Below are 21,996 nucleotides of genomic sequence, written 5' to 3'. Positions count from 1 at the left end.
TATCAAACTCAAAGCATTACTGTAGCTGTGCATTCCCTTTGTGCTGATACATGCCTAAAGGTATGGACTTATAATGATTTGAGAACAAGGAGGGCATAAGATTTCCTATGGCACCTAAGCTTCCCAAGAGTTTTATCTAGGGTTTCTCTGTGGATTTTGAACAGCACAGTAGATATGGAAACACAAACACTATAATACAATTTCTTCCCTACTCCACCAACCCCATTTTTTTTTTTTTTTTTTAATGGCCGCGCTTGGGACACATGAAAGTTTCCAAGCTAGGGGTCAAATTGGAGCTGTAGCTGCCAGCCTATGCCACAGCCACAGTAATGCAGGATCCAAGCTGCATCTGCAACCTACACTGCAGCATGCGGCAACGCCGGATCCTTAACCCACTGAGTGAGACCAGGGATCGAACCCCCATCCTCATGGATACTAGTGGGGTTCTTAACCCATTGAGCCACAATGGGAACTCCCTTCCCCTGTCAACTAAGAACTAACAAGGGATCCTAAGATGAAATGGTACCATTTTACCTTCAAAGGCATTTCTCAAATAAGGGTAATATAGGGGCTCCAAGCCATATCAGATGATAATTCATTATAGTATAGGTTCCATCATGGGCTTGACATCATCTGTTCCAAGCTCCAATATTTTTTTTTTTTTTTTGCCGTTTCTTGGGCCGCTCCCGCGGCATATGGAGGTTCCCAGGCTAGGGGTCGAATCGGAGCTGTAGCCACCAGCCTATGCCAGAGCCACAGCAACGCGGGATCCGAGCCGCGTCTGCAACCTACACCGCAGCTCACGGCAACGCCGGATCGTTTAACCCACTGAGCAAGGCCAGGGACGGAACCCGCAACCTCATGGTTCCTAGTCGGATTCGTTAACCACTGCGCCACGACGGGAACTCCTCCAAGCTCCGATATTAAATGATCTTACTTATTGACACATATCAGCAATTCACCTTTTCACATTGGGGTTAAAGCTTAGATTTGTTCATTTCAATTTGTTTTGGTACTAATTCAGTACATCTACCTTCCTTCTCTTGAACTTCCCAGTCTTGGCAAGTCATCATCACTATCGTATCGTCTTGGATTGTCGAAAAAGTATGCTCTGGAACTATAACTGTGACTATTTATCATGCCAGCAGGTGCCTGTGGACAAAGTATTAGATAACATATATGAAGAGTTACTTTTCAACTAAGACAGGAGGCTGGGATCTATAATGTTTTTTAGTCTTGGCCAAAAATAGAAAATCAATATAAATGTTCCAATATTTTTAAAAATAAGGAGGACAGGCATTAGGGAATACTGTGATATCATACCAAATTCTGGTTTAATCTCTGTGCTCGGAAAAAGAGTACCACCGACCATGCTGGCACATGTTCCCACAGAAAGAGGACCATTCCAAATACTATATACTCTTCTCCACTTACGTCTTTTATATGAGCCTGTAAACAGAATATGGCAGAGCAATTTAAAAATATGTTTTATGTATAAGAAACCACTCTCAACAATCAATTTGCTTCAGGTGGGGTAAGTTAAAACATCAAGTTGCAAGCACATAAAACTCTAATTTTCCATTTTTTAGGGTTTCTCATGTAATGATATGTGTCCTTTAAAGATCATAAAAAGCTTTGATGTTAAGTAGAATAAAGAGGTATTAATTTTTTCAATGCATTAATTTGTGAAAATAATTTTAATACATGAGTAATGGAGTGGGGAGGTTAGGCCCCATAGACTGAAGAGAGTTATAAAAGAGGCTACTGGTTCCAGCTGCTCCAGAGGCAAAGTAATAGTACTTACCCTGAGTTACACCTGTAGAGAAATGTAATATGCAAGTCGCTCAGCTCTGTGGCTACTTAAAAACATGCTTTTGGACTTAAACTCCATGATGAATTTGTTTCTATTCTAATAGATGTGGGGAGAGAGAAATGGGAAAAGGAGTGAAGGGACTCTGCCACATGGAACCACATGTGAAAATTCCTTCTTAGAAAGATTACTGAAATTCTGATAAAATGGTACTCCAGGATGCCTTAAATTCAGCACAAAGTTAAATTAATAAAAAGATATGACATGTACCTATGTCAAACTATACTTCTAGGAAAAGGATGGAAAATGCTAGGAGGTCAAATATACATAGTTAGGGCACAAAAACACCTGGAGATCAAAAGAACTATGAATTCTTTCCCATTATCAAGACTGATAATGCCAGATTTTCATAAAAATCATAATCTAAAACAACCAAATATTTAGGTTATATGTAGTTCTTAGGAAACAGAGAATTTCATGCTAACAAATTATAGACAAAACCATATCCACTAGGTAATGACAGGCAATCAATTTATCTAGCGATATTTGAACACTATGTTTTAAAAAATTACTAAAACAGGTTTAGGACCAATAGATGTAAAGCACTATTAGTATTATTTACAAAAAGAAAATACTACTTTGGGGGAAATTCTCTCTGAAGAATGATTTCAAGTGCCACATGTAAATGAGGATTTTTAGACATAGAACTTAAGTATGATTACTGATAGTAGCTAGAGATTCCATAACTGTTTGTAGGTCAAACACTTAAAATGTTCTCTTCCTGAGGCTAATTTCATTATCATACATTTAGACTGGCAATACATGCTGGGTACTTACCTTATCTGAAAGATTATCCCAGCCATAATTAAATGGACTTTCTAATGTATCCTGAGATATGGTGATCACCACCAAATTATAACACGCTCTTGAAGAGTAGAGAAGAATGACTACAGAACCCACAACAACAGTCTGGCACAGAGACATACCCTAAAAGAAATAAAAATCATCGTCATGATGCTCTGCACATGTGTCATGACAAGCCAGTCATCCACACACAATCCACTCACCCTTCACAATGCACTTTTAGAAAACACTGACTGAGCACCAGTTGAAATAAACTCTTGATTATCTTGCTTCCCAATTCCTATTCTTAGAACCACCTGTGTTTAAACTACCCTGTTAATACAAGTAAGTTCTTTGCCAACTTGCCCAAAGGCAGCTAGAGGAAGATTTTGTTCTGCCAAGGTTATCTTACTCCTTTAAGCAGCATATGAGTAAACAAGTCGGCAAAAGAAATGAGCTTTAATTGATGTTAATCAGAGAAGTAATTTAGTCATAATGAGAAAAGAATGGGAAATAGAAGCATTAGTCCATTTGATACACTTAATTTCCAATAAGATGCAAAGTTAGAAATACAACTCCTACACTATTTGCTTTGTCTCACTAGATTCTATTAGAGCTGATGTTAATCCCCTACTAATGCTGTTATATTGATGACAAAATGATGTAGGCATCCAAAATGTACTTTCAAATTCAAAATATTTTAATGCTAAGGCTTTCACCATTTTCCCAAATATAGGAAGGAAGCCTTTATAACTTAGTGGTTGTCAACTAGAGAGTGTATATTGGAGTTATCAACTTCTGCAGAGATTCTTAACCTGGGTTATCTCAATACAGTTGGTTTCCTTTGTAACCCTATTTATTTTCAAGATAGCATTCTTTTTTTAAATTAAAAAATTTTTTTCTTTCTATAGATATACCTATAGCATATGGAAATTCCCAGGCCAGGGGTCGAATTGGAGCTGCAGCTGAGGCCTATGTCACAGCCACCACAGCCATGGTAACATGGGATATGAGCTGCATCTGCAACTTACTCCACAGCTTGCAGCAACACCGGATCCTTAACCCACTGAGTGAGGTCAGGGATTAAACCCATATCCTCACATGGACTACATCAGGTCCTTAACCTGCTGAGCCACAATGGGAACTCCTCAAGACATTATTCTGAAAAGTGACAACAATTGCCAAAGAAATCTATTGTGCAAAACATCTAATATAGTGTTTTGGAAGTCACAATGATTAAGGGGCAATAATGGCATTTAGCAAACGAGGGCCAGGGATGCCAGATGACATACAATTGACGAGCAAGTTCTCCACATAAGAGAATGCTTCTCCGATCCTCATAACTTCCTTTTTTTCTATTCTTTCTTTTTCTTTTTTTTTCTTTTCTTTTTCTTTTTTGTCTTTTTAGGGCTGCACCTGTGCCATATGGAGATTCCCAGGCTAGGGGTCAAATTGGAGCTGTAGCTGCCGGCCTGCGCCACAGCCACAGCAATATCAGTTCCAAGCCTCATCTGAGACCTACACCACAGCTCGTAGCAATGCGAGACCCTTAACCCAGTGAGCGAGGCCAGGGATGGAACCTGCTTCCCCATGGATGCCAATCAGATTCATTCCTGCTAAGCCACGACAGGAACTCTTGATCTTCATAATTTTCCAATGTTCTCTTAGACATTCATGACAATGAAAAATCTGTTTATAATGATCTAAGCCAGAACCTAACTCCATTTTACATATAAACAAAGTTTATGCTTGCATAGTTTATTTATTTATTTATTTGTCTTTTTAGGGCCGCACCCGCCGCATAGGGAGGTTCCCAGGATAGGGGTCTAATCGGCCTATGCCACAGCCACATTAACGGGATCTGAGCTGCATCTATGACCTACACCACAGCTCATGGCAACGCTGGATCCTTAACCCAATGAGCAAGGCCAGGGATTGAACCCGCATCCTCGTGGAGTTGGATTCATCTCCACTGCGCCACAATAGGAACTCCTTAAACAGTCTATTAATTTCAGGATAGAATTAGGTGATTAAAATGTTATTAGAGGGGTTCACTGGGTTTGGTAGAATCAAGAACCATTATTATAACTGACTTCCTTATAAGAACAACACATTTTAGAGGTATATGAAAAGGAAGTGAACTAAAAGATGAAATATACCTTGAAAGATGTTGGGAGAGTAACACAGTATTCTCTGAGCTAACCCACTACCATAGCAAAAAATATGTGTGAAAATAAATAAAATCCTAGCAAGATTAAATTTTTAAATCAAGGCTAAAATATTTCTACAATATGCATTTTTTATTTTTGTGAATTCCCAAAAAGGGTTGTTAATAAAAAATAATCTAAAAAAACCTGGTTTCCATTTAAAAAATACTATATTATTAAAGGAAAGTTAGGTAACAAGAAAAGTTAGAATGCTGTAAGCATTACCATCTTTTAAAATTCCGCTAAGTTTGGAGTTCCCATCGTGGCGCAGTGGTTAACGAATCCGACTAGGAACCATGAGGTTGCGGGTTCCGTCCCTGCCCTTGCTCAGTGGGTTAACGATCCGGCGTTGCCGTGAGCTGTGGTGTAGGCTGCAGACGCGGCTCGGATCCCACGTTGCTGTGGCTCTGGTGTAGGCCGGTGGCTACAGCTCCGATTCGACCCCTAGCCTGGGAACCTCCATATGCCGCAGGAGCGGCCCAAGAAATAGCAACAACAACAACAAAAAGACAAAAGACAAAAAAAAAAAATTCCGCTAAGTTTGAAGTTCCCTTAGTGGCTCAGTGATTAACAAATCCAACTAGGAACCATGAGGTTGCAGGTTTGATCCCTGGCCTTGCTCAGTAGGTTAAGGATCAGGCATTGCTGTGAGCTGTGGTGTAGGTCGCAGACGCGGCTTAGATCCTGTGTTGCTGTGGCTCTGGCATAGGCTGGTGGCTACATCTGCGATTCGCCCCCTAGCCTGGGAACCTCCATGTGCCACGGAAGCGGCCCTCAAAAGGCAAAAATAAAAATAAAATAAAATAAAATAAAAGTAAAATAACTGTAAGTTTATAGCCACTGCTTTGAGAAATAAAAATGACTGCTAAAAAACCATTTTTTTTGTTTGTTTTAAATGGCCACAACTGTAGCATATGGAAGTTTCCTGGGCCAGGGATTGAATCTGAGCCTCAGCTTTGATCTATGCCTTTTAACCTTTCAACCCACTGCACTGGGCCAGGGATCAAACCCACACCTCTGCAATGTCCTGAGCTGCTGTGATCGGATTCTTAACCCTACTGTGCTACACTGGGAAGTCCAAAAAAAATCCTATAAAATGGAGATATTCTGCTTATACTTGTAAATACTATAAAAACTACAAAAAATTGTGAAAAAGAGGAAAGAATAATATTAATTAATGAAACAAAAAATTGCAGCCAAATTACATAAATATAACAGAGAAAGAATCCCACCAGGAGTTCCCATTGTGACTCAGTGGGTTAAGAACCTGACTAGTATCCATGAGGATGTGGGTTCAATCCCTGGTCTTGCTCAGTAGGTTAAGGATCTGGCGTTGCCACAGCAGCAGTGTAGCTTGCAGATGTGGCTCAGATCCAGTGTTGCTGTGGCTCTGGTGTAGGCTGGCAGTTGCAGCTTAGATTCCACCCCAGCTCAGGGAACTTCCATATGCTGTGGATGTGGCCCTAGAAATTAAAAAAAAAAAAAAAAAAAAAAAGAGAGAGAGAGAGAGAGAAGCCCACTGATTTAGCAAAAAACATTCTTCCCCACAAAATACAGGATTATAAAACAAAAGATAAGGATTCAGCCACATGGAAAGCCTTGTGAAAAAGTTGAAGAAAATCTTTGTAAATTGAATAGTCCTAACAAACAATTCCACTCAGGAGCAATCTTCAAGGAATGTTCTCCCTTCCTTCATCTCTGATATGTACATACCACTTTTTAGCAATTCCACACTTGACAAGTAAAGAAGGTTACACCTCACTCCAGTATGCATATCATTAGCTAAAGTTCAGTATTTGTTTGCAGGTATTTTTAGAATGCAGATATGCAGAAACCTCTACCTAGTGATCACTGAGTTTTGACAAATTTGTACACAAATAGAGAACATTGCCATCACTCCAGAAAGTACCTTTATCCCCCTTCCCCACCAGCCAATCTCCAGACGCAAATACTCTCCTGCTTTTGTTTTTACTACAGCTTAGCTCTGCTTTAGAACTTCACATAAATGGAATCATAGAATATGAACTTTTTTGTAGGTATCATTCACTCAGCATAATGTTTTGAGATTCAAACATGTTGTTGGGTGTATTAGCAGTTAGGTCATTGTATTGCTCAGGTAGATAATTAGGGTGACCAACTCCTCCTGGTTTGCTCAAGTTTCCCAGTTAAAATAAAAAAAGTTTCTTAGTTTTAGCACTGAAAGTCGCACATTGTAGAAAACTCCTCAGACCTGGACAATCCAGGAAAGTTAGCCCCACTAATTCCACTGTATAATTATACAAGTTTGCTTCTATTAGAATTTGTTTATCCATTTTTTCTGTTGATGGACAGTTTCTGTGAACATTCTTATACAAATCTTTTTGGTGGACATACATTCTCACTTCTTTTGGGTGAATACCTAAGAATGGAATTGCTGGGTCATATGGTAGGTGTAAGTTCAGCTGTGTAAGAAACTGCCAGAGCATTTTCCAAAGTGGATGTACAGTTTTATACTTCCAACAAAGTATGAGAGTTTCAGTTGTTCCATATCTTAGACAACATTTGGAGTTGTCAATCTTTCTAATTTTAGCCACGCTGGTGGATGTTTTGGCTTTAATTTGCATTTCCTTGGATGACTAATGATATTGTGCTTATTGGCCATTTGTATATCTTCTTTGTGAAAAGTCTGTTCATATCTTTGACCATTTTATAATTGGGTTGTCTTTTTTAAAAATAGGACTTCCCTGTGGGTCACAACAAAATTACTGAATTGTAGATGATCTCTATATATGTTGGAAATGAGTTTCTTGTGAGATGTATGTCTTGCATATTTTCTCAAAGTCTGTAGCTTGCCTTTGCATTTTCTTAGTCTTGCCTTTTGATGGGAAAATGTAAATTTAATAAGTCTAATTTATGAATTTATTATTTTGTGATTACTTTCAATGACATACCTAAGAAATCCTTGCCTATACCCAAGTTGTAAAGAGAGTCTCCTGTGTTTACTTTTAAAAGACTTTTTTTATAGACTTCTTTCAGTTATATTTAGGTTTGTGATCCATTTTGAATTTTGTGTGTGTGTGTACAGTACAAGATGGACATAGAGGTTTATTTTTTTTAATGTGGATATCCAGTTGTTCCAGCATCACTCACTAGCTAAAAAGATTTCCTTTCCCTTTGAATTGCTTTAGCATTTTTGTCAAAAATCAAGATCATATAAATATGGATTGTTACCCCTCTATTCTGTTCCATTGATATATTTGTCTATTTTATGTCTGTAACACTTTCTTTCCTTTTTTTTTTTTTTTTTTTAGCTTTTTAGGGCCACACCCACGGCATATGGAGCTTCCCAGGCAAGGGGTGGAATTGAAGCTGCAGGTCTATGCCACAGCCACAGCAACTCGGAATCCAAGCCACGTTTGCAACCTATACCACAGCTCATGGCAATGCCAGATCCTTAACCCACTGAGCAAGGCCAAGGATTGAACCTGTAGCCTTACAGTTCCTAGTTAGATTCGTTTCTGCTGAGCCATGATGGGAACTCCCACAGTCTTAATTACTGTAGCTTTTTACTAAGTTCCAAAGTCATATCAGCTAAATCCTCTTCTTTTTTCAGAGGACTATTTTCTGCACTGTTAAATACAATAGCCATTAGCTACATGTATTTACACTTAAACTAAATTAAAGTAAAAGATCAGTTCCTTTGTAGCACTTGTTCCTTTCAAGTGCTCAAGAGTCACATATGGTTAGTTAACATACTGAATAGTGCAGCTAGAGAATATTTTTGACATTGCAGAAAGTTCTATTGGCAAGTGCTACTTTTCAAGTACTTTAGGCCCTTTATATTTCCATATAAATTTTAGAATAAACTTGTCAATTTCAATTTTTTTTAAAACTTCAAGGTAGAATTATATTTGGGATTGCATTGAATCTACAGGTCATTTTGGGGAGAATTGCCATTTTAATAAATACTGCATCTTCCAATCCATGAACAATGGTCTTCATTGATTTAGACTTTTAATTTCTCTCAGCAATATTTTGTAGTTTGTGGTATAGATGTATTGCTCATCTTTTGCAAAATTTATTTGTAGGTTTTTTTTATTGCTACTGATGCTGTAGAACGGTTTTTGAATTTCATTTTCTAATTTACTGCTCTGGGTATACATAAAAATACAATGTAATTTTGCATTTTGACCTTGTATCCTGAGAACTTGCTATATTCACTATTCATTCTAGTAGTTGTTTTGTAGATTCCTTAAGATATTATACATAAATAATCATGTTATCAGAAATTAGAGAGTTTCACTTAATTTATAATTTTATACCTCTTTTCTTTCTCATTTTATTGGAATATTGAATAGAAATGGTGAGAATGGACATCCTTGCTTTGTTCCCAAACTTAGGGGCAAAACATTTAATGCTTCTAAGTATAATACTGATTGTAATTTTTTTTTATAGATTTCTTTTATCAGATTGAGGAACATTCCTTTCATTCTCTCTTGGCTGAAGGTTTCATTGTTGTTATTTTTAAATCATGAAGAGTGGTGAACTTTGTCAAATGTTTTTTCTGCATCTATTCAAATAATTATTTGTTTTTCTCCTTTGTTCTCTCAATATAGTGAATTACACTGATTTTCTTTTAAGAAAACAAATATTTGGTTTATTTAATTTTAATTTTTTATTATGATTGATTTACAATGTTCTGTCAATTTCTATTATACAGCAAAGTGACCCAGTCATTCATACACACACACACACACACACATACATAAATACACATTCTATTTCTCACACTATCCTCTATCCTGCATCATGTTCCATTACATGTGATTAGATATATGGTTCCCTGTACTATACAGCAGGATCTCATTGCCTGTCCACACCAAATTCAAGTTTTCATCTACTAACCCCATATTCCCAATCTACCCCATTCCCTCCCCTTCCTCTCTGGCAAACATGAGTTTGTCCTACATGTCCATGATCTTTTCTGTTTTGTCGATAGATCTTTTGTGCCATAGTTCAGACTCCACATATAAGTGATATCATATGGTGTCTTTCTCTTTCTGACTTACTTCACTCCACTCAGTATAAGTCTCTAGTTCCATCCATGTTGCTGCAAATAGCATTATTTTGTTCTTTTTTAATGGCTGAGTAGTATTCCATTGTGTATATGTACCACATCTTCTTAATCCATTCATCTATCATTGGACATTTAGGTTGTTTCCTTGTCTTGGCTATTATGAATAGTGCTGCAGTGAACATAGGGGTGCATGCATCTTTTTCAATGAAATTTTTGTCTGGATGTATGCCCAGGGGTAGGATTGCTGGGTCATATGGTAGCTCTATATTGAGTTCTATGAGGTATTTCCATACTATTTTCCATAGTGATTGTACCAAGTTACATTCCCACCAACAGTGTAGGAGGGTTCCCTCTTCTCCACACCCTCTCCGGCATTTGTTATTTGTTGACTTGTTAATGACGGCCACTATAATTGGTGTGAGGTGGTACCTCATTATAGTTTTGATTTGCATTTCTCTAATAATTAGTGATGTTGAGCATTTTTTCATGTGCCTGCTGGCCATCTGTATGTCTTCTTTGGTGAAATGTCTATTTAGGTCTTCTGCCCATTTTTCAATTGGGTTGTTTGTTTTTTGCTGTTGAGTTGTATGAGTTGTTTGTATATTTTGGCGATTAAACCTTTGTCAGCTGAGTCATTTGCAAAAATTTTCTCCCATTCTGTGGGTTGTCTTTTCAGTTTTTTTTAATGGTTTCCTTTGCTGTGCAGAAGCTTTTTAGTTTAATTAGGTCCCATTGGTTTATTTGTGTCTTTATTTTCTTTACTCTAGAAAGTGGATTAAATAAGATGTTGCTGTGACATGTCAAAGAGCATTCTGCCTATGTTTTCCTCTAGAAGTTTTATAGTGTCTGGTTTAACATTTAGGTCTTTAATAGATTTTGAGTTTATTTGTGTGTATGGTGTTAGATAATGTTCTAATTTCATTCTCTTACATGTAGTTGTCCAGTTTTCCCAGCATAAACTTTTGGAAGCTAAACAATATGCTACTAAACAATCAATGGATCATTGAAGAAATCAAAGAGGAAGTTAAAAGATACATAAAGACAAATGACAATGAAGATACAACAATCTAAAACCTATGGGATGCAACAAAAGCAGTTCTGAGAGGGAAGTTTAGAGCAATATAATCTTATTTCAGGAAAGAAGAAAAAATGCAATAAACAACCTAACCTTACACCTTAAACATCTAGAGAAGGGAGAACAGACAAGGCCCAAAATTAATAGAAGGAAAGAAATCATAAATATTGGAGCAGAAATTAATAACATAGAGACAAAGAAAACAATTGAGAAAATCAATGAAACCAAAAGTTGGTTCTTTGAAAAGATCAACAAGTTGATAAACTGTTAGCCAGACTCATCAAGAAAAAAGGGAGAGGGTTCAAATCAATAAAATTAGAAATGAAAAAAGGAGAAGTCACAATTGACACTTTTGAAATACAAAGGATCATGAGAGATTACTATGAGCAACTGTATACCAATAAAATGGACAGATTTTTGCAAAGGTACAACCTACCAAGACTGAACCAGGAAGAAATATAAAATATAAATAGACCAATCACAAGTACTGAAATTGAAAATATGACTTAAAAACTTCCAAAAAACAAAAGTCCAGGACCTGATGGCTTCATAGCTGAGTTCTACCAAACATTCAGAGAAGAGTTAACACCTCTTCTTATGAAACTTTTCCAGAAAATTGCAGAAGAAGGAACACTCCCAAGCTCATTCTATGAAGCCCCATTACCCTGATACCAAAACCAAAGATACCACAAAAAAAAGAAAATTACAGGCCAATATCACTCATAAACATAGATGCAAAAATCCTCAACAAGGGGTTCCTGTCATGGCGCAGCAGAAACGAATCTGACTAGGAACCATGAGGTTGCGGGTTTGATCCCTGGCCTTACTCAGTGGGTTAAGGATCTGGTGTTGCTGTGAGCTGTGGTGTAGGTTGCAGAGGTGGCTTGGATTCAGCGTTGCTGTGCCTCTGGCATAGGCCGGTGGCTACAGCTCCAATTCAACCCTTAGCCTGGGAACCGCCATATGCCACAGGTGCAGCCCTAAAAAGACCAAAAAAAAAAAAAAATCCTCAACAAAATATTAGCGAACCGCATACAACAATACATTAAAAAGATCATACACCATGATCAAGTAGGACTTATCCCAGGGATGCAAGCATTCTTCAATATCCACAAATCTATCAATGCGATACACTACATCAACAAACTGAAAAATAAAAAGCATATGATCATCTCAATCAATGCAGAAAAAGCTTTTGACAAAATTCAATACCCATTCCTGATAAACACTCTCCAGAGAGTGGGTACAGAGGGGAACTACCTCAATATAATAAAAGCCATTTATAACAAACGTACAGCTAACATCATTCTCAATGGTGAAAAACAGAAAGCATTTCCATAAGATCAGGATCAAGACAAGGATGTTCTGTTTCACCAATGCTATTCAACAGTCTTGGAAGTCCTAGCTATGGCAATCAGAGAAGAAAAAGAAATAAAAGGATTCCAAATTGGAAAAGAAGAAGTAAAACAATTACTGTTTGCAGATGACATGATTCTATATCTAGAAAATCCTAAAGACACTACCAGAAAACCATTAGAGCTCATCAATGAATTTGGTAAAGTCGTAGGATACAAAATTAATACACAGAAATTAAATGCATTTTCTATATACTAACAATGAAAGATCAGAAAGAGAAATTAATGAAACAGTCCCATTTACCATTGCATCCAAAAGAATAAAATACTAATGAATAAACCTACCTAAAGAGACAAAAGACCTGTACTCTGAAAACTATAAGACACTGATGAAAGAAATCAAAGAAGACACAAACAGATGGAAAAATATATCATGCTTTTGGATTGGAAGAATCAATATAGTCAAGATGACAATATTACCTAAGGCAATCTCTAGATAGATTCAATGCAATCCCTATCAAATAACCAAGGACATTCTTTATAGAACCAGAACAAAATACTTTAAAATTTGTATGGAAACATAAAAGACCTCGAACAGCCAAAGCAATATTGAAAAGAAAAGGTGGAACTGGAGGAATCGGGCTCCCTGACTTTAGACTCTATCACAAAGCTACAGTCATCAAGACGGTATGCTATTGGCACAAAAACCGGAAATATAGATCAATGGAACAGGATAGAAAGCCCAGAAAGAAATCCAAACACCCATGGTCAATTAATCTATGACAAAGTTGGCAAGAATATACAGTGGAGGAAAGACAGTTCTCTTCAATAAATGGTGGTGGGAAAAGTGGACAACTGCATGAAAAAGAATGAAATTAGAACATTATCTAACACCATACACAAAAATAAACTCAAAATTTAAATGTTAAACCAATGTTGCATTCTTGGGATAATCTCTTTTTAGTCATGATGTGTTATCCTTTTTTATACCTTGCTTATATTCTGTATTTTCAAGTAGAAGTGATACTAATTTGTAATTTTTGTTTCATAATATCTTTGTCAAATTTTGCTGTCAGAGTAATGCTATTCTCATAAAACATGTTAGGAAGTAATCCTTTCTCCTCTATTTTCCAAGGAGTTTGTTTAATATTGGTGTTATTTCTTCTTTAAATATTTGATAGAATTAACCAGTGAAATCATCTGGTCTGGAGTTTTGAAGGAAACTTTGGATAACAAATTCAATTCTTTAATACAGGACTATTTGCACTTTATTATGTTGAATTTTAAAAAATTTGTCCATTTCATCTAAGTTGTCAAATTTATTCACAAAGGGGTTTTTTTTAATAATAATCTCTCATTTTTCTTTTACTGTCTATAAGATCTATCCTGATTGTCCTGCTTTTATTTATGATATTGGCAATCTGTATTTTCATGCTGCTTTTTTTCTATACCTCAAGTTAATTTTTGGCTTTAATTTCTCAATTTTCTGTTTCATTGATTTCTTTTTTTTTCTTTTTTTTTTGTGTCATTTCTTGGGTCACTCCCGTGGCATATGGAGGTTTCCAGGTTAGGGGTCTAATGGGAGCTATAGCTGCCAGCCTACACCACAGCCACAGCAACGCAGGATCCGAGCCATGTCTGCAAACAACACCACAGCTCATGGCAACGCCGGATCCTTAACCCACTGAGCAAGGCCAGGGATCGAACCTGCAACCTCATGGTTCCTAGTCGTATTCACAAACCACTGAGCCATGACGGGAACTCCCTGTTTCATTGATTTCTATTCTTATCTTTATTAAGTCCTTCTACTTACTTAAGAAAAAAAACTTTCTCATAAATTTCCCCTGTAGTTTTTAAGGTGAAACCTTAGGCACTGACTTTTTATCTTTCTCCTTTTGTAATGCAGCATTTAAAGCTATATTTTTCTCTTCAAGCGTTATTTTAGCTGCATTCAACATTTATACACTGTTTTTCACTATTCTTCAAGTTGAAACACTTTTTTTCTTTTCTTTCCTTTTTTTTTTTTTCTTTTGTCTATTTAGGGCCACACCCATGGCATATAGAAGTTCCCAGGCTAGGGGCTGAATTGGAGCTATATCTGCTAGCCTACACCACAGCCACAGCAATGGCAGATCCCAGCTGCATCTGTGACCTACACCACAACTCACAGCAATGCCAGATCCTTAACCCACTGAGTGAGACTAGGGATCAGACCTGGGTCCTCATGGATCCTAGTCAGAATCATTCCTGCTGAACCACGACAGGAGCTCCTGAAATATTTTCTAATGTCTTTGTGACTTCCTCTCTTTCTCATGGGTTATTTGTAATTACGTTGCACAATTTCCAAATATTTTGACTTTTTAAAAGAAGTCATGCTGGTATTGAGTTGTGGCCAGAAAATAGTCTTTGATTCCAATCTTTTTGAATGTATCATACTTATCTTATGGTCCATTGTATGGTTTATTTTAATGACCATATCCATGATCAGTTGAAAGAAATGTGTATTCCCCAGTTACAGGGAATCAACTGGCTCATGGATATTGTTAGCGTTGCTCAGATTTTCTGCATCTACTGATTTTTTTTGTTTTTTTTTTCTGAGGATGACCATTAAAATTTCGATGATTATGGAGATTTTTTTCCTCTTTATTTCTTACTATTTGGCTTTATGTACACATTTATGGTTTTTACATCTTCCTGATGAACTATACCTCTTTATATTTGGTAATATCTGTTGCTTAACTTTTTATATCTAGTACTACCCATTGTCTCAAAGTCTCTTCTGATATTAAAGTGCCTTTTTACACTTTTTGAATGCATAGTATATTAGCTTCCATCTACTTATTTTCAACTTATATCTGCCTTTATGTTTAAAGTACATTTAAAGTACATAGATGGGTCTTGTTTTATTAGAAACTTATTTTGACAGTCTCTACCTTTTAACAGGAGAGTTTAGTCCATTAACAATGTAATTCGTGATATGTTTGGATATAGGTATAAATATATGCATTTTTGGAGATTAACTCAGTTTGTTCTCTGTACCTTTACTGGGTTCTTGCTAGTTTCCTTTGGTTATACCTGCTACAGTCTTATTATTATCAAACAAGTAATTATTTGGAAATCTTAAAATTTTTCTTGTACCTACATGTCAATACAAGAATGGGTACAATTTACAGATTTGTTTTACAATATTTAAGAATTTTCTTCAAAAATTAAAAAAAATTCAATTTAATATTAAACTCATTTTAGAAATTAATCATATTTTTTGGCCATACCCATGGCATGTGGAAGTTCCCAGGCCAGGGGTTGAACCCACATCACAGGCAGTGACCTGAGATGTTGCAGTGACAATGCCAGATCCTTAGCCTGCTATGCTATAAAGGCACTCCCTTTTTTTTTCATGTTGAAGAATGGATTATTGATTTAGGGGACTTGTTATTTTATTGGCACAAAGTTTCAGTATGGGATGATGAAGATGTTCTGAGGATGGATAGTCATAGTGGTTGTACAACAATGTGAATGTACTTAATGCCACTGAACTGTACATTTAAAAATGGTTAAAATGGTAAATTTCATGTTATGTATATTTTATCACAATAAAAAGTATTTTTCTCAACATACAGCTTCTCTGTTTAAGATGCTGAGAAAGATGAAAGTGTTAGAATTCTCTGGCTCAATGAAGAAAAAATACATCAAAGTAACTGGGTGAAACTTGTTTTATCAAATGAAATGTTATAAAAACTGTCTTTCAATAGGCTTTATAAATGTTAATAATTTGCCTTACTGTGTCTTCTGTGACAGAACATCATGTCCAAGTTAAGCTGCCGCATCTTTTGAAACCACTCATTTAGAGTTTAGTGCAAAAGAAACTGAAATTTTAAATGCAGGTGTGGTGAGCATGTTAAATACCACAAATTGTTTTTATAACTTTCCAAACTAGAGATTAAAAAGCCATTCAAATATTTTACAGGTGAAGTTATTATACTGCATTGGCTGGTAAAGCACTCACAATAGCTGAGAGACTAGACAGATTGCACAGTTGATATTGCTGAATGCCTGCTGGATGAAAAGTCCATACAAGAAATTATGGCACTGCCATTTCCCAATACAGAAATTCACTTATTCAAAGATTTTTTTTTCTTTTCATTTTTGGTGGACCCACAGCATATGGAATTCCTGGGCCAAGGATCAGATCCAGGCTAGGGATCAGATCCAAGCTGCAGTCGCAACCTAAGCCACAGCTATGGTAACATGGAGAACTCCTACTGATTCAAAGATTTAACTGATAACATAAAGAGTGATTTAATATCTTGTCTGTAGACTTATTTTTTGCCTTAACAAATAAAGGAGGCTGATATAGCAGGACTAATTTTGTGTTCATCTGGTGTTATCACCAATTAATCAACCGTGAAGATACTCTTTTATGTCAGTGCCTGAGAAGAAACACAAGTAGTACTGAACTATTTAAAGTGTTGAAAATTATTCTGTTTGTCCTAGGCCAAATGTGTTGATAATCTCACTAATGGTACAAAAGCAATGGTGGGTAAAACTTTGGGGCTTAGCACAAATCAATGCAGCGGCATCAAGCTGTATTGTATTGTTCACTACTGTGTTAAAGAAGATGTGCACTTAAAGCCCTTTTGCTGCATACTGCAGGAAAGTGGTTGTCTTGAGGAGAAGCACTTATGTGATTATTTTACTTGTGAGCTGAACTGGCCACTTTTTTCACAAAATCCCATTTTTTACTTAATAGACAGCTATGGCAGACAAACAATGGTTATTCAGACTTCGTTAAGGTTCATTCATTTTTTTCCAAAATAAATGAAATGAACCTGCCACATCAAAGAAAACAGCTTGACAAAATTTATCGCCAATTATGAAATATAAACTTTCAAGGGAAAATTAGAATTTTTGAAAACTTGTAAGCACTTACATTCACTGTAAGACTGGCAGCTTCCCAAAACTTAAATACTTTTCTGATGAGATTGGTGGTGATATTAACAATTTTTTTTTTTTTTTTAGGGCTGCACACACGGCATATGGAGTTTTCCAGGCTAGGGGTCGAATCAGAGCTGTAGCTGCTGGCCTGTGCCACAGCCACAGCAATGCCAGATCCGAGCCATGTCTGTGACCTACACCGCAGCTCATGGCAGTGCCAGATCCTTAACTCACTGAGTGATGCCAGGGATTGAGCCAGCATCCTCATGGCTATTAGTCAAATTCATTTCCGCTGAGTCATGATGGGAACTCTAACATGTGTGATTTTGGATACTGTCTAATGAAATGTATCAACATTTTGAAGATCAATGATCACTCTTTTCCAATGATCAATGCATGGTGTTACAAACTCATTCAAAATGTAAGACAGGACAATGGAGGGTACAAAAATTTCACTAATATGATTTTAGATTCCACATGACAACTAACCTTTAAGAAACCTCCATTTCAGAGTTTGGGTGCCGTATTAAGGAATGATATCCACAACTATCTGAAAAGGCTATTATAATTCTCCTCCATTTTCCAACTACACATATGTATGAGGATAGATTTTCTTCATATACTTCAATTTAAACAACACATCACAATAGATTGAACTCAGAAGCAGACATGAACATCCAGCTGTCTTCTATTAAGTCGACATTCAAGAGATTTGCAAAATGTGTAACAATGTCCATCTTCTCACTGAATTATTTTTGTTTTAGAAAATATAATTATTTATCATGAAAACGTTATTCATTTTAACACATACTGGATCTAATATTGGTATTTTAAATGAAGTAATAAATGAATATTTTTAGGATTCTTCAATTCTTTTCTCTAAAATCTATACATAGGTAGATATAAGCTAAATAAACAAAAGCTCTTTGGGGTCCTCAATAACTTGTAGGAGTGTAATAGCCTCTTGAGGCAAAAAAGTTTGAGAACTACTGCTCTAGGGATTATAATATATATCCTTAATTTTTCAGTCTAAGTAATAATATCATACCACAGAATGTAAAAAGTATGAACTGCAGCCATATAGGCCCTGTCCTTTATGCTACAGTGCTATAGTTGTTACATATATAAAGAATTATATATATATATATATACATATGGAAGTCTCACATGTTAATTTTTGCTTTGCACATTTATTTTAAAATTATATTTACCTACATATTTATTATTTTTCATGTTCTTCATTTCTTCCCAAAGAGCTAAAATTCAGGCTAATTTTATTTCCCTTCAGTCTGTAGAATTTTCTTAGCATCTCCTATAGTGTAGGTCTATTTTTTTTTTTTTTTGTCTTTTTGCCATTTCTTGGGCCGCTCCTATGGCATATGGAAGTTCCCAGGCTAGGGGTCCAATCAGAGCTGAAGCCGCTGGCCTACACCAGGGCCACAACAACGCTGGATCAGAGCCGCGTCTGCAACCTACACCACAGCTCACGGCAACGCCAGATCGTTAACCCACTGAGCAAGGGCAGGGATCGAACCTGCAACCTCATGGTTCCTAGTCAGATTCATTAACCACTGCGCCATGATGGGAACTCCCAGTGTAGGTCTATTGATAATGAACTCTCTAAGTTTTCTTTTACCTGCTGATGTTTTTATTTCTTCATCATTCTTTACGAATATCTTCACTGGATATAGACTTCAGAGTTGACAACATTTTTCTTCCAGCAGTTCAAAGATATTGTTTCCATGTCTTCTGGCTCCCATCATATGTGATGAGATGCAAGCTATCATTTGAATCAATGTTTCCTTATGTATGTGTCATCTTTCTTTGCTCTCAAAATTTTCTTTTTGGTTTTAAATACTTTGGCTACAATAAATCTAGGTGAGATTTTCTTTATTTTTATCCTGATTGGGGTTTTTGAGCTTCATGAAACTGTATTTATGTCTCTTATCAATATTGCAAAATTTAGGTCTTCAAATATTTTTTTCCAATCTCATTTTCCTCAGCTTTCCTTTGGGAATTCCAATTATATATAATTTGAACCTGAGAATATGTTCATTTTGTTATAATCTTCCCCCCACTATCCTTTTCTTCAGATTGGATAATTTCTATTGATTTAAATTTATGACTCTTCTTTCATTTCAAATCTGCTGCTAAGCCCAACTAGCTACTACTTAATTTTAAATATTGTACTTTTTTAATTCTAAAATTCAGGGTAGTTTTAAAAAATAATTTCTATTTCTCTTGAGATTTATTTATTTATTCATCCAAGTATATTTTCCTTTACATCCTTATGGATATTATAAATCTTTGTCTGATAAATCCAACATCAGTCATCTGTGGGGGCACTGCCTCCAATGATTGCTTTTTGAGTTTTGCTTTTTGCTCTTGATAATGTTGTATTTTTCCTGTTTATATCTAGTAACTTTGCGTTGTATTTTAGACATTGTTAAGTGCCATGTTTTAGAGTCTGGATACAGTTACAGTCCTCTGAAAAGCAATGCTATTTCTTTTTTCCCTTTTCCTTTAATTTTTTAAAGTAAACAATTAACCTTGCTAGACTCAAATCCCAAACTGTCTTCCATGCATGAATAGCAGCTGAAATCTCAGTTCAATTCCTTTACCCTTAATTGTGCTGCTGCTTGGAGTCTTTCCTGCACATGTGTAGTTTGGGCATTAGATAAAAATTTGGCAGAGTTTATAATCAGAATTTGGAACTTCCTCTATTTGGCTGTCTTCTTCCTGAGCTTTCTCACTCACTTTCCATCTGGAATAGCTTCTTGAATTTTGTCTTATGTTCTTTAAGCAAGTAAAATTGTGGGGTTTTTCTTCAAGTTTTGATTGCCCCATGGATGAGAACTTCCCTCAGGCTAGAAGCTGTAAAAAACAAGAAACTCACTCAGTCTCATTTCCTTCTTCTAAGTGGTTGCTCTCCAGTGCCTTCAGTGCTTTTTATATTTCATTCAGAATTTATCTTTGCTTTTTGCAGAAGGTTGGGTCCAATAGAAGCTACTCAACCAATACCAGAAGTAGAACCCTGCACACATTTTCTGAATCCATCTCACATAGGCTATTTCCATTTTGAAATTAAAATGCTAAACTAAGCATCAAAAATAAGAAAACAAAGTAGTCTCGATGAGTAAATTTAAAAATGTATTTAGATAATTATAAGGCCCAACCAATTTCAAAAATAGTTTCAGAGTGCTAAGACATAGTGAAATTAGGTCTCTGGCTCCCATGACTATCATTATGGAGTAGATGGCTTTTACTGTGGACCTTCTGATCACGGACACTTAAAAAGATTCTGAAAATGATGGCTGGTCTAGTAAAAGACTCTATAAGTATAAGGGAAAGTGACTTGAGCTTAGGAACACATAAAAGATATAAATCCAAGGTTGTAAGCAGGGATTTTTCAAATGGGACAAGTGTGTGCTAAGTTGGCTCAGCAATGGAATAGGAAATAAGACTTGGCATATAAGGACTGGTGTAATGAAGGCGGTGAATTAAAGAGGCAACACAGCTTAAGACGGTGAAGTAAATTCTAGTGACTCAAGAGTGAAATTATAACAGAATAGTGGGAAGGTTGCAATCACACCTGTTACAGAGGATGATGCAGCCTCTATTTTCCCACCTTCATTCTCCCTATATTCTGGTGAAATCATATTCAGCATGATGGAAGAGAGACACTGATGGTATTTTTAGCCTATTTTTTAATATTATGGCATAAGTTGCCATAAGCCACTTCTTTAGTCTTATAGATCAGTTGATCTGCATCAAAGACCAGAAATATAGTTTAGTTGAATGTTACTATGTCTCCCTAAGATGATGATAATGCCTCCCATCCCAATACATTAATAAATATGGATCAAGGACTGAGTGAACATGCGACAGAAAGGTTTACATGGTAATTAAAACTGCTAGATATTCAGGGAGAGGGGGAGAGAAAGAGAGAGAGAGAAAGGAAGGGAGGGAGGAAGGAAGGAAGGAAGGGAGAGGGAGAGGGAGGGAGAGAAAATGCATTATTTGCAAATGGCTAACTGGGCTGGGAAACAAGTTGACCTTGAGTCAGATAATGATCCCTTTTACACTCTTATCCAGATATAAAATTATACATTTCTTTGACCAGAGATATAAGGCTAAAAGCTTAACATTTATTCCCACACTACCTTTGAGTGGTCTTTCATACAGATAATCCTAATTTGCCATTATAGGGACTAAGCATCTACCATTAGTTTTTTTGTGCCAATAAGTTATTTTGTTCAGTAAAAATGGTATGTCTTCATGGAGAACAGACTTGTGGTTGCCAAGGGTGAGGGGGAGAGAGTGGGATGGACTGGGAGTTTGGGATTAGTGGATGCAAACTATTGTATTTGGAGTGGGTAAGCAGTGAGATTCTGCTGTATAACACAGGGAACTATATCCAATCACCTGTGATGGAACATGATGGAGGATAATGTGAGAAAAAGAATGTATAACTGGGTCACTTTGCTGTATAGCAGAAAAATTGAAAGAACATTGTAAATTGACTATAATAAAAATTTTAAGAAAGAAAACTAAAAAAAGGTATGTCTGCTATATTCTTATATTCCTATTTTTTCTAAAATAGAAAGGAATACTAGAATAATTTTACTGTATGAATTTTAGTGTTATAAGTTATAATTCTGATAAAAAAGTAAATAAATTCCAATATATCACAGAAATCATATTAAAAAAGACAA

The 21,996-nt window shown here is 36.2% G+C and overlaps 1 protein-coding gene across 2 annotated transcripts in view; it reads right to left on the bottom strand.

The window, feature by feature from the left end:
* Positions 1 to 21,996, bottom strand: part of GPR137C (G protein-coupled receptor 137C) — a 59,177-nt gene that overhangs the window by 1,491 nt on the left and 35,690 nt on the right. For both annotated transcript variants that reach the window (XM_047767342.1, XM_047767341.1), the window contains exons 4-6: positions 2,648 to 2,797; positions 1,324 to 1,449; positions 1,034 to 1,152 (exon numbers count right to left, since the gene is read on the bottom strand). In XM_047767342.1, the coding sequence (XP_047623298.1) occupies positions 1,034 to 1,152; positions 1,324 to 1,449; positions 2,648 to 2,797 (395 nt within the window). The remainder of the gene's footprint in view (positions 1 to 1,033; positions 1,153 to 1,323; positions 1,450 to 2,647; positions 2,798 to 21,996) is intronic.

The sequence above is a fragment of the Phacochoerus africanus genome, chromosome 2 (assembly GCF_016906955.1).
Source record: "Phacochoerus africanus isolate WHEZ1 chromosome 2, ROS_Pafr_v1, whole genome shotgun sequence".
Lineage (NCBI taxonomy): Eukaryota > Metazoa > Chordata > Mammalia > Artiodactyla > Suidae > Phacochoerus > Phacochoerus africanus.
This window is presented reverse-complemented; position numbering and strand designations above follow the sequence as displayed.